Source organism: Rhinolophus sinicus, chromosome 16 (assembly GCF_057876585.1).
Source record: "Rhinolophus sinicus isolate RSI-liver-muscle chromosome 16, RSI-T2T, whole genome shotgun sequence".
Taxonomy (NCBI): domain Eukaryota; kingdom Metazoa; phylum Chordata; class Mammalia; order Chiroptera; family Rhinolophidae; genus Rhinolophus; species Rhinolophus sinicus.
Genome location: NC_142516.1, coordinates 25430659 through 25448169, shown reverse-complemented (window position 1 = coordinate 25448169; position 17511 = coordinate 25430659). Strand labels below are relative to the sequence as shown.

General features: G+C 44.1%; 1 protein-coding gene across 1 annotated transcript; it reads right to left on the bottom strand.

Annotated features, from left to right (window-relative positions):
• Window positions 1–6700: 6700 nt before the first annotated feature.
• Window positions 6701–10711, bottom strand: LOC109446143 (spermatogenesis-associated protein 31D1-like). Its single transcript, XM_019729268.3, has one exon. The coding sequence runs from the start codon at window positions 10709–10711 to the stop codon at window positions 6701–6703; it is 4011 nt and encodes a 1336-aa protein (XP_019584827.3).
• Between the last annotated feature and the right edge of the window lie 6800 nt (window positions 10712–17511).

Below are 17511 nucleotides of genomic sequence, written 5' to 3'. Positions count from 1 at the left end.
CTTTTTAGCTAGCATGAATAAACCTGCTATGAAGGTCTGTGTACATGTTTTGGTGCTGATGTACATTTTCATTTCTTGCTTCTTCATTTTTGCAATTATAAAGTCGCAATTTGTGAAAACTTGTTGCTTTGTGAGATTTTGGTATATAACCATGTTAGCTTCTGTAGGAAATGAGGTCTTTGGGGTCTAAATGCAGTTTTTATCAGTTATCAGGGTGCATCCATGTACCGTCCTGCCAACACTCTCAAAATTAGCCCTTGAATCAGCAGGAGTGATAGTGATGTGTAACGCTTAACATTTAGAAATAAGGAACACCTCATATTCTCAAGTTTCTGTTCTTAGAAAGTCAGAAAAGGATGTGGGTAGAGGAAGTGCAATGCAGCCAGAGGGAACATGAGCAAGACTATACGATGCATAAAGGTACATGTCTGGTCACAATCAGCGTAGGCTATGTACCTAAGGATGAGAGTAGCAAAAAATGAGGCTAAAATGTACAACGAGAGTCATTTATGAAAGAGGTTGAAGGACAGTTTAAGAAGCTTGGACCTTCAACTGAGGGCAGTGGGAAGCTGAGGTTTTCCTAACCAGAAGAAAGGCACAGTCAGATCTCTGTGTTGGAAGCATCACTGGCAAAAGAGAAGATGGCTGAGTGCTTGTTGAGAAATACGCAAATTATCACCGTATCACATAGGACTCTTTCTTGCAGATGATAGAAAATCAGGTGAATTTAAAATAGAAGCCAATAAAAGACAATTAAAAATTTTAAATTGTCATAGATTGGCTTCTATATCTCCACAATACAGCAGCAGTACATTCAGCTTCTGACGCCGTGACTTCTGCTTTCTCAGTGTTGACTCATCCTCATGCCTCCTCTCTTGTGCTCCCAACAGGCTTCTTAGAAGGAAAAACAGAATTGTCCCAGGGTGCTCAACTACAGTTCCGATCTTCAGCTGAATAGGACTAGCTCAGGTCACAAGGACACCCCTGAAACGATTCCTGGGAACCAGAGAATACTATTAGCCAAGCCTGTGTCAGTGCTACTCAAAACTGTGGCCCAGGGACCAATGCCCATGTTCACAGTTTTGTTGCCATCTGCAACAATTTAAGTATAGAAATTGAGGATGGGTAGAAGCTTTTATTGCCATTTGACGGAGTAATTAAATCTAATAATAAAAATTTGAGGCTTGTGTTTTGCATGTTTTTGTTTTGTGTGTCATTTTCCAAGTGATTCGTTTTTATTGTATTTTCCACAATATCAGTCCTCACAGTGGATGGAGGTTTGGGAGAAGACGCCAACTTCTCCTTCACCACAGCAAGTTTGAGAATCTGTGGTCTAATGTACATGCTTCACTGTGGAGAGTGAAGCGTGGGGTGAGTGAGCATTCTGGAAGCACACAGAGAACCTTGGTGCAGAACTTTCCCTCTCTCTATTAGAAGGGGCATTAAGAAAGTTCCACTGTAATCCAGGCACCTAATTTGGAGAGAGGAAGGACACTCCCAGACTTACTTTAGCTCTCCTTGCTTTCTCCTGCTTTCTTCCATGTTGGCCTGCTCTCCTGATTCAGAGTCCCTGGTAAGAATTGACTCTGCTTAAGCTTTGGATATGGTTATTTTAATAGGCTAAACATCACATGGGCGTTTGTCTACCCTCCCCATTGTACTTTTATTACTAGAAGCAAAGCATTTGAATGGCTCTCCTAATAGCCCAAAATAGTATATGAATATGAGATTAGTTAAAAGTCTTATGCCAAATGTTAAATATACTGAAGGGAATTACTGTATACAAAAGACTCTGCTTTTTCTTCAGAAATACACAATGAAATACTCAAGGAGAAAGTGCATGATGCATGAAATATATTGTCAAATATTCAGGAATGTATGCATAGTTTTTGTTCATGCATGCATATGTACATATAGAGAGAGAAATGGGAGGGGGGGAGGCAGAAACAGAGAGAGACAGGAGAGAGAGAGTAAATGAATCAAAATATTAGTAGATAAATCTGGATAAATGTTTCATGGCTTTACCATCCATACAACTTTTCCACAAGTTTATTTATTTTGAAATAAACACATTATTTAAATGGACCATTCACTGTGTTTTTTTTTGTGTGTTTTTTAATTTTACCTGACCTTTGAGATTTCTGCCTTTGAAACCCACAGCTACTCTGGACACCATAACCAGACCCCAGAAGTGTGCAAATGCAACTTTAAAACAGTTGTCTCAGGTTCTCTCCCAGGAAAGACACCTGGAATCCTCTGCACATTTGAAGCATTTGAACATTGCCACAGGATTTCGCAAAATACTCAAGAGCACCCCCTCCGACCCGCCCCCCCCCCAATTTTTTTTAAATTATACACAATATAAACACACACTAAATTGAAGATGCTTACAGCTTGGAACCCCTAATCTCTTTCTTACCTGGTGCATCCAGGTTGTCTGTCTTCCGGGGATTTGCGGTGTGAATTGGTTTGCCAGCAATTCCTCTGCTCTGCTAGTCACTTACCACTCCTCCACCAGATGTTCCTCTTCCAAAAATGTGCTGACATCTTTTATCCTATCCTCTCCCCTTCTTGTCATACTCAAGCACTTAGTCTTTTTAATTCCTTTGTTTTAACAGCTTTATTGAAGTTATACTTCACATACCACACAATCCACTCATTCAAAGTGTGTAATTCCATGCTTTCCCTGCATTCACAGACGTGTGCATCATCACAGCCAACGTTAAAATATTCATGTCTTCAGAAAGAAACCTCGTAACCTTTAGCTACCATCCACCTCTTCCCCCCTCCCCCCAGCCCAAAGCAACTACTAATCTACTTTGTTCTTTTCGTATGTGGACACTTCATATGAATGGCATCGTATGTGGTCATTTCTGACTGGCTTCATTCGCTTGCTCTTATGTTTTCAAGTTCCATCCGTGTTGAAGTATGGATCAGTGTTTCTTATTGCCAAGTCATGTTACACTGTATGGATATACTATATTTTCTTTAGCCATTCATCAGTTGATGGATATCTGGGTTATTTCCACCTTTTGACTCTGAATAATACTGCTAAGAATATTTGTTATAAGTTTCAAGTGGACGTGTGTTCATTTCTCTTGAATATATACTTAAGAGGTGGAATTGCTGGGTCATACAGTAACTCTATGTTTACCATTTTGAAAAAGTGCCAGACTATTTTCCCAAAAAGCTGCACCATTTTCATTGCCACCAGCAGTGTGTGAGGGTTCCACTTTCTCCATATTCTCAGCAACACTTATTCTCTGACTTTTTGATTCTAGTCATGGATGTGTGTGTGTGTGTGTGTGTGTGTGTGTGTGTGTGTGTGTTTAGTGCTATGTTACAGAGGTTTTGATTTGCGTTTCCCTGATAGCTAATAATGCTGAGCATCTTCTCATCAAATCTTTAACTTTTCATGGCATTTTGGGAAGTAGAGGAGATAAGTGTATCTGACAGATCTACTGTATTTAACTCAAAACATAATAGGTCATTTTAATGTGTGACATGAAAACATTTTCTTCTAAATATTTGAAAACACATGTAGCGATACCAAGAACTATGAACGTCTTTAGATTTCTACTTGTATACTTTCTACATGTTACTATAGTTACTGTGTGATGAAGGGACAGCGATACCGCACACTGGATCTGCTCCGTAAGATCATTTCTTGATGGACTTGATGGAAGAATTCACTCAATTGACTCCTCAGGGTTGAGGAAAAGGCAGAATAGAACTGACTGCCAAAGCCTCTAGAAGCTCAATGCTTTTTCACCAATGTCACCAATGCTGTTTACATCTGTGGTGTATAAGTGTGTCCCAGTAGTGATAAATAACAAAGAAATGTGAGAACTTTGACAGGAGCACATGGGGTATGATTGAAAGGCGGATAGCAGGATGTTTCAGTGGGCTTTTTCCCATTACTGTAGTGTAAAAATGGGATGTATCACATATGCCAGATGATAATTGGGAAATTGGGTGAGAGTACATGGGAAGATATATTGATCTATCTGCTCACGTGCATGTTTAATCATTTCTGGAATAACAAGATTTTGAAAAGAAAAGATGATACACACCTCATAAGGATGGAGGCAGGGGTTATGAAAGGATTCCTGTCAAGGTCCATCAAGAGTAGAGTTTAGCTCTTTCTAAAATAAGACAATTTCAGGAAGTATTTTTTTTTTTTTTTTTTTTTGAGTGTAGGAGGGAAATCTCTTTCCATATAACAGGAAGAAAAAAAGGAAAGGAAGAATGTGAAAGTGTATTTTTGAAGTGTTTTGATGAAAAGTTCCCATCTCTCGGCTTCTAGCTCCTCTGTGAACAGTGGCCAACACAGATTTCAGCAAGTGGAGATGGCTTCAGTTTGAGGAAAGTGAACGAGATTTGAAATAGGTTTGAGTAGCAATGGAGAGAGAATGAATGGACTCAGGAAACTGACCTAAGCTCCATTTGTTCTGTTCACATGTTGTTAGTAAGCATGGGATAATTATTTATAGATGAATTAATGATTTCCAAGTAGTTCTGGGGCTGTATCTATCTGTATAGCAGTAGACTCGATTGTGGGATTTAATCCAATAGTGGTCAGTTACTTTTAGGAAGGCATTTCTGGGAAAACAGAGATGAAATGTTGCCAAACAGGAAGAATTAAATGCAATTGGAGGGGGAACATTTGTTATTGAGCTTTTTCAATCTTGCTTACCAAGACCATCAAGTCTGTGTTAGAGGGGGAGGAAATAAGAGCTTGATGGATTAACAAAGGAGTAAGTGGAAAAATGAATGAGCTGGACTTTAAAAATTAACAAGGAGCATATAAGCTGGAAAGATAGGGAGATGAGGCCAAAGCTTGGAATACCAGGCTCTAGTGGTCCAGATGGTAGAGGGGTCCCTGGTAAGGAGCTCTATAATGCGGAAGTAAGTGCCCTGGACTGAAAGTGAAGGACCGTAAGAGGAGATGGTGCAGGAACTGGGAGGCTGAGTCATTGCCTGCTCCATCCACATGGGTGTTGGAGCCCTCCACTGCCTCCTCACTTCTCCAGTTCCCTGCCATGGGCCCCACCCATTTTTTGTTCCTCAATGAAATCTGCATTTTTTTCCTGTAACCCCAAGCTTCAGATATTGTAGGGTTAATGGCATGACTCGACATGAAGATAAAGTTTGGTAGTGAGAGAGAGCCGTGGCGGACATCTGTTTTTGTCTGTACAGGATTCACACATCTTGCTGGGAAAACTAACTCAAGTGCTTTCCGGGACACTCACTCCATTTTTGAGACCGAGTCTGTAAAGTGGAGCTGCCTTCTCTCCAGGCCCCTGTTGTAAGGGTGGGTATATGTGTAGTCATGGCTAATAAAAGCATTCCATGGAGATCCACGGTGAGCCCCCAAATAGCTGTAACCCACCTCTGGTTCATGAGCTACAGGTGTTCTGGGGGAGATTGGTTAGGACTCCACTACAACCATGAAAATCACAGGTGATGTCTCCATCCTCAGAGCTGAACGGTACACGCTAAGGGCAAGATCATGTATATTTGCATCAAGCATGGATGGAAGGAAGGCACCAAGATCACCTTCCTCAAAGACAGGGATGCCATGCCCCTTGACATCCCTGCAAATATTGTTTTACCACTCAAACAATAGCTCTGTGCCTTTTTTGCATAAGGCATCAGTATGCTGTGCGGTGCTCTGATCAGCCTCGAGTCGGTAGAGCTTGGATAAGATTGAAGAAGCTGGGAGCAAGACAAAGTCCCAGTGTGGGGATGATGACGCAGAGACTTTGTTCCACCCACAGGTCATTCTTTGCCCTCTTCCTTCTTTCCCACTCACTCTAAGGCATCCTTTCCTTACTTAACAGCTCTTTTTTACCGTGGAACGTAGGTGGCTGCATGTTCAACAATCCTACCACTGACAGCTGAGTGATGCTTTCACTGTCCAAAAAAGGATATCACCAATCTGACAGCCTGAAGAAATATGCAGGGACGGGAACCAGGTCCAGAAGGTGACTTTCCAGCAGGAAAACTTCAGTGTCGAGTTTAAAGGATGCTTCCCTGGCACATTAGCATGACCCATGAGACAGACTTTGAAGCAGCATCTAGCTGTTCCTAGAACCGACCCCAACCAACCCAGGATCCACTGTAGCAGTATACCCCCCTCAAACACACGCATTGAGGTGTCACCCACCCTGGGATCCTCTGATCAGTGATTTCTAAATAATGATTAAGCCACTGTCTCTTCTTCACCAATATTCTCTGAAGATAGACCTATCCTTGACTTTCTTCAGGTATAGAAGGCCTGTCTTCCCTACCGCCCTAAAGGATATATAGCATCCATGAGGGGGAAGCTGTGGGCTGCTGCACGTGCTCATTACGCCTAAGCTACGAGGCAGGAGACACAGCCCATCTCCTCACACTTCATCAGGGATGAAATGGGCTTTTGGGGGCACATGATACCTACTTCTCAACTAGAGCTCCAGGGGACCAGTCACCTTTTAGAAGCCAACAGAAGCAATCGGTAAGAGCTGACCTAACTCCTTCCTTTCCCTAAGCACAAGATCTGAGTTACCCTAACCCATGCCCCCAACACAGTACACAGAAAGGTATCACTATTATGGAGAAACATTTATTAAGGAGAATCAATTCTCTCCACAAGGAAGAATTTAGCTGGGGGAGGGAAAATGTCTTCCCTGGAAATGCTCAAGAATGATTTTGTGTCTCAGTAATAGAGACCCATCTCTGAAGCCATGCATTCAGCAGGGGTGAGAGCAGCCTGATGCCCCTGGCCACCATGATGCTGGTAGGTGTGGCTTGGATGGGGCACAGCCTCCCTGTGGGGCATGGATCGAGGATTCTTCTCACATGAGCTCTGCTCCTTAAATGCTGTAGCTTTCTGGGGTTGTCTCCCCTTGTCTCTGGTTTGTCTAAGACTTGTAGAACTCTGGCCTGGGCTTGGATGGGGCATAGTCTCCCTGCAGGGCCTGGATTGGAAGCGCTTCTGATATAACAACTGCTCCTTCAATGACCCAGCTTTCTGGTGGGGTTGTCTGTCCCTGTCTTGGATGTGTCTAAGACGAGTAGAGCTCTGGCCAGCAAAGCCAGAAGCTTGTTGGCATGACTTTGTCACTTTACAGCAGGGAGGCCTGGAGTTGAAAGGATGCCTCCTGATGAGCCCTGCCTGGGCTCGTACTTGTGCCTTCTGCTGGGCTTGCCCAAGCTTCACTGGGGAAGGAAGGCGCTCTTGGGTGCAGGGCATATCTGTTGTATGCCGACGCCCCAGTTTCTCCTGTAGAAACTTCCCCATGCCTGTCATGACTTTTGGGCCTTTGATCGCCCCAGTGAAAGCCCTTGTACTTTTATCTGGGCCTCTGCTCCCTGCAGATGATAAGGGGCTACACTTTTCCTGGGAATTTTCTTGTTCACATTTTACCCCAGGGCAAATCCATCGAAAGAAGCGCTTCATTTTTATTCTGAGAAGTCTTTCAAGGGGAGACAACCCCTGCTGTGCCAGGGTCTGGGAAGACTTGCTCCCAAGCACCTCCTCTAATGCTACCTCCTGAGGAGGAACACTCTTCATTCCAGGCCGGGATGTTTCGAGCCCTGTATCCCCTCCACCAAGTGCTTCTGACCTGGGGCCTTGATGGCTCCCTCTCCTTTTTGCTTGTGGGAAATTCTTATCTCGGCCGCACTTTAAGATGTGCTCAGGGAGCCAAGGCTCCTGCCGCTGCTGCACACAGACTCCTCGGTCCTCCAAACACACGTGCATTACCTGGGGAGCTCCCATGTCCATCCTGGAGACACCCTGAGCGTGAGTCCGGGGGGCGGTGTAAGTCAACCCATCTGAGGCAATGGACATGTCACTGTATGGGCCTTCGGCCTGGCTACCCTCCCTGTTCTCTGGTTCAGATTGTAACTCACCAGAGAGATGCTCCCTAGAGTCTGGTAATTTAGCATTTTGGAGAAATAGCATTTTTGCTGGGGGACTTTCAGGGCTCACAGTAGTTTCTCTTTTATTCTCATTCACAGGGATCCCCTGGGAGATTCCCGGCTTGCTAGTTGTCAGGATGTCACTAGTATTTGATTGAAGTCCCTTGAGCTCCTTAGCCCTGAACAGCACCCTGGTCACAGGCACGGAAACAGATTCTGATTGGTTCTCCATCTCTTTGCCCTTTGGCCTTTCTGATTGATCAGTAGTTATTACACTCTGATCCTTGCGTTCGTGTCTGGCCGCAGGTCGCATTGTGGGCAGCTTTGGGGAGGGTGTGTTGATTAGTAGAGTCTGTTTCAGACTTTCTTGGTCAGTGATGCTTTGTGTGACAGGCAGAAGAGTCTGTCCGGCCTCCCTCATTCTCTGGATGTCCCCTGTAAGGCCACGCTGGATATCAGAGGGTGACTCACTCAGAGTCCCCTGTCCTTCCTGGCCCACGTACGAGGTTGCAGGGAGAGGATGAGCCGGAATGGAGGTTGAGTATGAGTGTGCTGTTGTCATGTCATCTCCATGGAGAGATGTAGCACTTCCTCTGAGGGGCATGAAGCTCCCAGATGTGGAGCTCACCTCAGAACCCAGGTTCATTGAGGAAGTAAGGTTGGAATACAGTGAGATATCTTTCAATTGAGCGATCTCTAAGGATTCAAGGACCTTGGAGGGAAGGCCATACCGCATCCTCAGACAAAATTTTTTCATGTGGCTCTCCAGCGACTGTTGCGCACAGCACTCAAGGAAGGAGAGATCCTGGCAGGTGTTCAGGCAGCAGTCCCCACCCACTGATGGTGATGCACTTCTCCGTTTTGTTTCAGTGTGGGCATTCACAGACAGAGTCGGGATCTGCTTCATAGCAGGCCATGCACGGTGCACAGGCACAGGCAGCCGACCCGCATTAATGTCCTCGAACTTGGTGCCCGAATGTACTTTCAGGACATTTTCCACTTGTCCCTGGCGTAGACGCTGCCTTAACACCATTGGACTTCCTCCCGACAGACCCATCATAAAACTGTCTGGGTCTTCCTCGGAGTTATACCCCGGATCTTTAGCTGAAGAGCTCTCTGCGTCTCTTGATACATCATCTTTTCGGCCATTCTCTGGGCGGTCTCCCTCACTTTTCAGTTCATCTTCCTCGTTTGTGCTGCTGTCAGAGGAGCTGCTGGGTGGGCTCAGGCAAACAAGGTGATTTTTGCTATTCTGTCCTTTGTATGCACAGATCCAGGACAGTCCGTAATTGCTCTTTGACTCAGATGTGTCTGCACAATAGCTCAAAGGCCTCAACAGGGAGAGAGACTCATGGATTCTGCGGGGCAGGCCCCACCGGTGTTGGATGAGCCTCTTTCGCAGGTGATGGTCTAGAGTTTTGCGAAGCTCATTGCTGACCATTGGAATGTCTCCAAGAAGGATGGAGACTGAAACCTGGGCCTGGGAGGGCCGGCAGTAAGCATAGTGGGGAGCTGAAGAATAAAAGGCATCGTGAGATTGTTGGACCACAGAGGGTAGACCCCACAAGCGTTCCTGTTGCTTCCGCAACACATGCCACTCGAGATGCTGCATTTCAGATGTGGTGATCGTGTCTGATTCATTTTGGGGTCGATGGAAATGCACTCCAGACCTGCTACTCTGGGGCAGAGGACCAGAGGGTAGGGTTGGGAGTGGGGACAGAAGGTGGGCCTGGGGCAGGGTTTGAGCAAAAGGCTGAGGCTGGACCTCAGGCAAGGACGGAGGTAGGGGATGGAAAAGTATCGGGTATTCTTGGCATGTGGAGGCATTTGATATTCTGTTGAAAATAAAGATAGAGGAATAGTCACCCAGGACATGGACAGCGGACAAGGACTCGCTGTGCAAAGATGGGAAACCCCAGAAAAGACAGATATGATTTTCCAGCAAGGAAGCCTCCCAGGCCTCAGGATGTGAGGGCTGCTGACGGACATGCACTTCCGTTGGTTTGTCTTTGCTGTTCACGAAAGGGAGGGTGACGACTGAGTCCTGCTTATCAGCAGCTGACTCTAACATTGTTGTTGAAGAAGTGAGGTGGTTGTCTGACTTAGGTTGTTCAGATCGAGTCACAGTGAAATTGGAGTCTGGTGATGGTGAGGTGGACCGCACTGCTGCTTCGTGGTCGTATGCAGATGAATTGGTGGGGATCAATTTCTGGGACAAATCTGGTAAGGAGTCGATATGGTGGTAAAGGGAAGGGTCAAGAAAGAGGGTATTCAGGGTCAAAGGGGCCTCCAGTTGGAGAAGAAGATCCGCTCTTGAAATGCCACATGATGGGGTGCCAGGAGGTTGGCCTTGGGAATGTTCTGCCGGGAATTTGGATTCCAAGGGATGAAAAAGCTTTGGTGGCAAAGAGTGACCCGGTGATAAAAGTGAAGGAGAGTTGGGTAAGGGGGTCATTGCATTAGTGGAGAGAATTGGGGGTGGCGATGAGGAAGGCTCAGGCAGAGGGGCTGGTATTGGGTGTCCTGGAGGTAGTGCCGAGAAGGCAGGGGACAGAGGGAACGATGATTCAGTCACAGAAGCTGTAGAAGCCAAAGGGGACACAGAGGGTGTGGCATCTTCCAGGGCCTCTTGGAATAGTAGACTATTGATCTCGGCAGTTGCATGATTACACATTTCACAAAAGGGGTCTGGACATAACATTCGACGAAAGCGCATGGTATCATAATGCTGGCCCAGTGGACTGCAAGAGACAGGAGGTACAAAGCTGTGGCCAGGACCAGAACAAAGGATGGAGGACCTCATGGCCCTGTGGGGGTGGGGCCACCTGAAGCCTGCTGCCCTTCCCATTGCCCCACATCTATGACTTCACAATACACTCAGTAGCACTCACCCCAGGCCTTCATTCACATCCCCGTTCCTATGGCTACTCCACCCCATGACTACGGAAGGCTGCACTGAATCCCTGGAATTGCATAGAACACCCCCAAAGGGATCAGGAAAGAGGGGGAAAGACTAGTCACCTTTTCAGGATAGAAATCAGCCTCTTTTTCTCCTCTTCTTCCCTCTGGTAATACGTGTATCTACACCCTGAGAAACCAGGAGAGAGTTACATGGGATGAAGGTAGAAACATAGGTATTATATAGGAATTTCTTTATGGCAGACCCTTGTGATATTAGACTGTGAAAGCCACAAGTAGATGAGGTCAAATGGTCGATGTTAATATTAGCATGGTTCCCATGTGTCTGTTGCTTCATTTGTAAAGTATTTTCACATAGATTATCTCATTTGATGCTCAAAACCACTGTGTGAAACAGAGAGGTCAGTGGTTACCTCAGAGAGGAATCTGCTTATCCAGAAAGTCAAAGTACTTTCACAAGGTCAGAAGACACAAATTCCGAGTCTCCACATCTATTGGACAATATCCATTGCTCAGGTCCATCACCGCTCAGGCCCAGGGATGGCAGAGCGGGGTACCTGAGAAGTGTCTCAGGGTCTGACTGCCTTCCCATGAGCCTCTTCCCTGAGGGCTCTGTTTTCTGAGAGGTACTATTATCTAGCAACTGATATATCCTCAGAGTTCATGGACCTGGGACCTCGTGGAAAGGACAGAGAGCTCACAACGCTCTCCCCTTGGAGAGCTCAGGTGGAATAGGCAGAACCTTACCTTTCCGTGTCCCGCCCTTCCTTCTCCTCCTGGCTCTGCCCTGATGCTGAGAAAAAGAAGAGAATCATTTCAGTCACTTCTCTCTGCAGAAAACTCAGGCATTCGTGATCCAAGAGTAGTTTTAATTGACTATTTTGATTGGTAGAACTTTGTGTTCTTTCTTTTATCAATTTTTATGGTATCAAAGTGTTTTCCATTTTTTCCTTCTTTGAAAAACTCAAAGAAGGACTTTGTCTATGAAGTCCACACTTGGTATTCTCAGTGAGAAGTCCTCTGCTCAAGGAGAGTGTAGTATGTGAGGCCAACAGTCACATCTCTGCTCCCTCCAAGAGGACCCTGTAACCTGGAGCAGAGCTCAGGCTCCAGCCTCTGCTCAGAAGCTCTCAGAGGCCTCAGCACAGCTCAGCCCAACACAGAGGAAGCCTCCGTGGAGTGATGCCTGACGTGGGAATGTGACCATGATGAAGCACCGGGGATTCTGTTCTCCTTCAGAGATCCCAAATTGTCTAAATAACCCAATCCAGGGCCAGGAAATCACTGTTTGGGGTTTGATCCTGGAATCCACCCACATGGTCTGTGAGCCTCCAAGAAAACAGTCCCGGCTGAACCCCTAGTCCTGCCCAGCCTTTTCTCCTCAAGGATGTCCTATCCTCTCAGACTCTTCACTTCAGGTGTTACTCTGAGCCAACCATGCTCATTTTAAAAGGTGGGACTAGAAATGGAAACAACAATAAGGAAAGTCTACTGGGACTCGCTCAGGGTTCCTTACCTTGTGCCTGTTTTTAGTTTCCCAGACTGTTGGTGAAGATGGAATCCCCTGCAGGTAGCACCGGAACAGAAGGAGCAGCCACAACACACACACGCAAGTGAGGCTGGAGTTAGCATTGAAGGACCTTGAGAGGAAGCATAGACAAGGTTCACAAAGGCTATTCAGAAATGAGAAAACATTCCATAGTATGAATTCCATTATCTGAATAGCTAGGCTGCCTAAGTCAACTGAGCTCTGAGAGCTCAAGACTCTTGACTTTATTGACAGGCCTGCTGTCACAGACCATTGGTGAGTCACAAGGGCTTGTGACACAGCACCTGCCCCACCCACCAGCCCAGCAGATCCCTCCACCCCTCTTGGGCTTCTAGGTTCCTCTGCCCTACCTGCCCTCCTATTTTCCAGTCCACCTTTCATCATATTGTATATTTGCCTTAATGAAATGTTCTGCTCGTTCCACCTGTAACCCAGATATCACCTGGGTCCCCCTTTACTGTATGGAGACCTTGACTTGGGTTTTACCATGTCCACCACCACAAAAGTCTGAAATACTGCCTGGAATGTTTGCTTGTACCCCGACATTTACATACAGGATCATCTATGTCCTCAAATGCATCTTTCCTATAGAATATTTTGTCTCACATGAACCCAGATATAGAACTTAAAGTTCTCTTATACTGAGTTGTTTGAATGTTGAATCGCAAATTTTAGATTTTTGTTTCAGTTAGCCCTTACTCTCTTCAATCAGAGGGGTTAACTCATGTAATGAAAATGAATAATTCATTATTCAGCATTCACAAAACTGAAATCAGTATCAAATAAATGTAAATAATTAAACCTTCAAATGATCTTGGGGATAAGTCTGTAGCACTTACCTCTCTGGAGTTGGTGAAGCTTAAATTGCACAAACACTTTGAGAACATGCTACACACACACACACACACATACACACACACACACACACAACCTTCCTCACTATCACTATCCACCGACCCATGAACCTATACGGATACATCATTGTCACTCAAATCCCATAGTTTTAATACATGAGGGGTCACTCTTGGTGTACAAATAATGGGTTTTGAGAAATGTATATAATGACATATGTCCCCCGTTTATCAAACAGAGTAGTTTCACTGCTCTAAACGTCCTCCATTTTATGCCTATTCATCCCTTCCTCCCCTCTAATCAGGGCAGTCACTGATCTCTTTACCATCTCCAGAGTTTTGCTTTTCCAGAATGTCATCTAGTTGGAATTACACTGTGCGTAGCCTTTTCATATTGGCTTTTTTTCATGAGTAATATGCATCTAAAGTTCTTCCATGTCTTCTCATGGTTTCATATCTCATTTCTTTTAAGTACTGAATAATATGCCATTATCTGAATGTACCACAGTTGCTTTATCTACTCACCCTGGACATTTTGGTTGCTTCCCAGTTTTGACAACGATGAATGAAGCTCTAATAAACTTTATTTAAAGAAAACCACCATATTGAGATATCATTCACATACCATACAACTTACATATTAAAAGTATACAATTCAGTGGCTTTTAGCATATTCACCATGTTGTGCATCCATCACCACAATCAATTTTAGAACACGTTCGACACTCAGAAAGAAACTCTGTTCCCGTTGGCCTTCACCCTTCACTCTTCTTATTTCCCCCAGCCCTAGTTTACCCCCAATCTACTTTCTCTGCAGTTTGGTGAATTCTGAACATCTCATACAATGGCATCATACAGTATGTGGCCTTTTGTATCTGGCCTCTTTGACTTTGCATGTGTTCAAGGTTCATTTCTGTTGTAGTATGTATCAGTGCTTTATTTATTATATGGCAAATAATGTTCCATTGTGTGGAGATGCCACATTTTGTGTATATATCGATCAGCTGACGAACATTTGGGTGTTTCCCCTTTTTAGCTAGCATGAATAAACCTGCTGTGAAGGTCTGTGTACATGTTTTGGTGCTGATGTATGTTTTCATTTCTTGCTTTTTCATTTTTGCAATTATAAAGTCGCAATTTGTGAAAACTTGTTGCTTTGTGAGATTTTGGTATATAACCATGTTAGCTTCTGTAGGAAATGAGGTCTTTGGGGTCTAAATGCAGTTTTTATCAGTTATCAGGGTGCATCCATGTACCGTCCTGCCAGCACTCTCAAAATTAGCCCTTGAATCAGCAGGAGTGACAGTGATGTGTACGCTTAACATTTAGAAATAATGAACACCTCATATTCTCAAGTTTCTGTTCTTAGAAAGTCAGAAAAGGATGTGGGTAGAGGAAGTGCAATGCAGCCAGAGGGAACATGAGCAAGACTATACGATGCATAAAGGTACATGTCTGGTCACAATCAGCGTAGGCTATGTACCTAAGGATGAGAGTAGCAAAAAATGAGGCTGAAATGTACAACGAGAGTCATTTATGAAAGAGGTTGAAGGACAGTTTAAGAAGCTTGGACCTTCAACTGAGGGCAGTGGGAAGCTGAGGTTTTCCTAACCAGAAGAAAGGCACAGTCAGATCTCTGTGTTGGAAGCATCACTGGCAAAAGAGAAGATGGCTGAGTGCTTGTTGAGAAATACGCAAATTATCACCGTATCACATAGGACTCTCTCTTGTAGGTGATAGAAAATCAGATGAATTTAAAATAGATGCCAATACATGACAATTTAAAATTTTTAATTGTCTTTTATTGGCTTCTATATCTCCACAACACAGCAGCAGTACATTCAGCTTCTGACTCCGTTGGTTCTTCTTTCTCAGAGTTGACTCATTCTCAAGCCTCATCTCCTGTGCTCCCAAGAGGGCTTCTTAGAAGGAAAGACAGAATTGTTTTCCCATTGTTCTAACTACAGTCCCAATATTCAGTTGAATAGGACCAGCTCAGGTCATAAGAACACTCCTGAAATAATTACTGGATTTGAGATGCCTACCAAACTCAGACCTGAAAGTGACCTTGGAGAACCTTCTGTCTGGCTTTCTTATTTTACAAATTGAAAACTGAGTCCAGGGCAGGATTATTTCTTGTCTCCTTAATCCTTTTTTGTGCATGTGTTTATGTTTGTGTGTGTGTGTGTCTGTGTGTATTTTCACCGATTGCTTGGAAAATTGGTTTATACATAGTTTTAACATAATGTAGATATTTATTGTGGGACTCCTTTCTTTTCAGGGCCATAAATCACCTTCTAGTATAAACATGAGTACTCAAAAAGCTCTAAATGTTATCCAGTACTTCTTCAAGTTGAGCAATTTTTACCTAAGTGAACTTAACAAACAATGCAGATAGTAATGCTTTTTTTGTGAAATTGTAATAGACATACAGCATATGCCTTCTGCAATAAAATAAGCTAAATGTGACTTCAATGATCCTTGATGTCCTAAGCTTAGTCTAATAAACAATTGTGCACTCCAGAAGAGCAGGTGTCTGGGATATAGACACAAATGTGCGTTGACATCAGCAGTGGCCCCTAAACCTATCATGATTTACAAAAAAATACTCCTTTACTTGTAGTTTAGAAATTTACCTCTTTTCATGTTAACACAATGATCGTGTTTATCCAATCCACATGCACAGTAAAACACCAATCTATGATAGAACTGCCTTTAGAACAATCCTTAAGGGTTATTGTAGTTTAGATCACCTTTATGCTCTCAGGCAGTGAGGGAATCTCAGGGAGGAAATGGAATAGAATTAATGTTTGGTGGGCTCTTAATATGTGACCCAAACTTTCAGTCATTTCATTGCTTAACTATCCTGTGTGGGAAGAAATATTTTTCATTTTACAGATGAAAACACTGAGGTGCAGAAAGATTAAATCGCTTGCCCAAGGCCACAGAGCTAAAAAGCAATGAAGTAAAGATTTGAACTAAGCTGGCTGTGGTCCCAGGCCTACATCTTCTCTCTACACAGGGCTGTCCCAGAAAGTAGAGTCATTGGATCTTGGTTCCTGATTCTTCTACTCTATTATCATACCATACCAGCAGCTATGTAAAAAAACCACCCAAAACCTACTGGCTTAAACCAGTGAATATTTTTTGGCTCATAATTTTGCAGTCTTGCTGGGCTTAGCTGGGTGGTTCTTCTGTTGATCTTGCCAATGGTCACTCATGTAGATTCATCTGTAATAGCTAGTAGGTCAGCAGGGGTCTGGGCTACCTGGCATCTGGGATGGCTGGGCTTCTCTCCCAGCGCCTCTTCATGTAGTTCCAGCAGGGTAACAAAATTCTTATAAGGCGGATCAGGGCTCCTAAGAGCGTAAAAGCAGAACTTGTTAAGGCATAGACTAAGAACTGATACAGCACCACTCTGCCACCTCCAGTTAGTTAAAGTAAACCACAGTCCCAGCTCCTGTTCAAAGGGCAAGGACTACAAAAGGACAAGTACTGGGAGATAGACATCATTGGGACCCAGTAAGGGAACAGTGGTCACCATAATCATCTTCAACATGGATACCACCCTCTTTAAAGGCTGCTGTTTCTTCTGTTCCTGACACTTCTCCTGTTTCTCCACTTTCTCCTGCCATTTCTTAGCTTCTCTGCATTGTAAATGGACTTCCTTAGCCAGCTACAAATTGAGGATTCCTGTCCTCCCTATCAGTGAACTGAGCAATCACATCATGTGAACTCTATTCTTCAGGTTGTCAGTCTTTGCAGCTAAAGTGTTTTATTGACAGAGATTCCTTTGTTTTGGTGGTGGTTGTGTTTTGCTTTTACATCTGTGTTCAAAGCTGGAAGTCTAGTTTAAAAGAAAATAAGACATCACTGTGTCAGTTAGCAATTTATGTGAATACACTTAAATGATTTGCCCTTATAAATAAAATCTAGAATCTGTACTACACCTCTTTCATTTTACCTGCAAAAGGCAGGCTGTCCAATTCAATGGCCATGTCAACAAATCAATGTTTACCACATTTTACATAATGCTTTAAATTCCTTTAGCAGTCAATCACCGGAACAAAAAAGGAAGAAAGGCCTGCAGGAGTCAGATAATACCCAGCCTTACGTTTCTAGTTTATAGCATATTTTTTTCTTACAGGTGGCAATGATACGATTAGATTAAGTTTTCCATTGAATCATCCAAACTGTCTGATCACTGCTTTCTGCTGTCAAGGGAGATTCAAGAGAACCAAGAATTAGCCAGAGCCAGGAGAACCTGCTCCCAGATACCACCAG

Excerpts from the sequence above, each read along its gene's own strand:
- LOC109446143 (XM_019729268.3), bottom strand. The coding sequence starts at position 10,711 with ATGAGGTCCTCCATCCTTTGTTCTGGTCCTGGCCACAGCTTTGTACCT.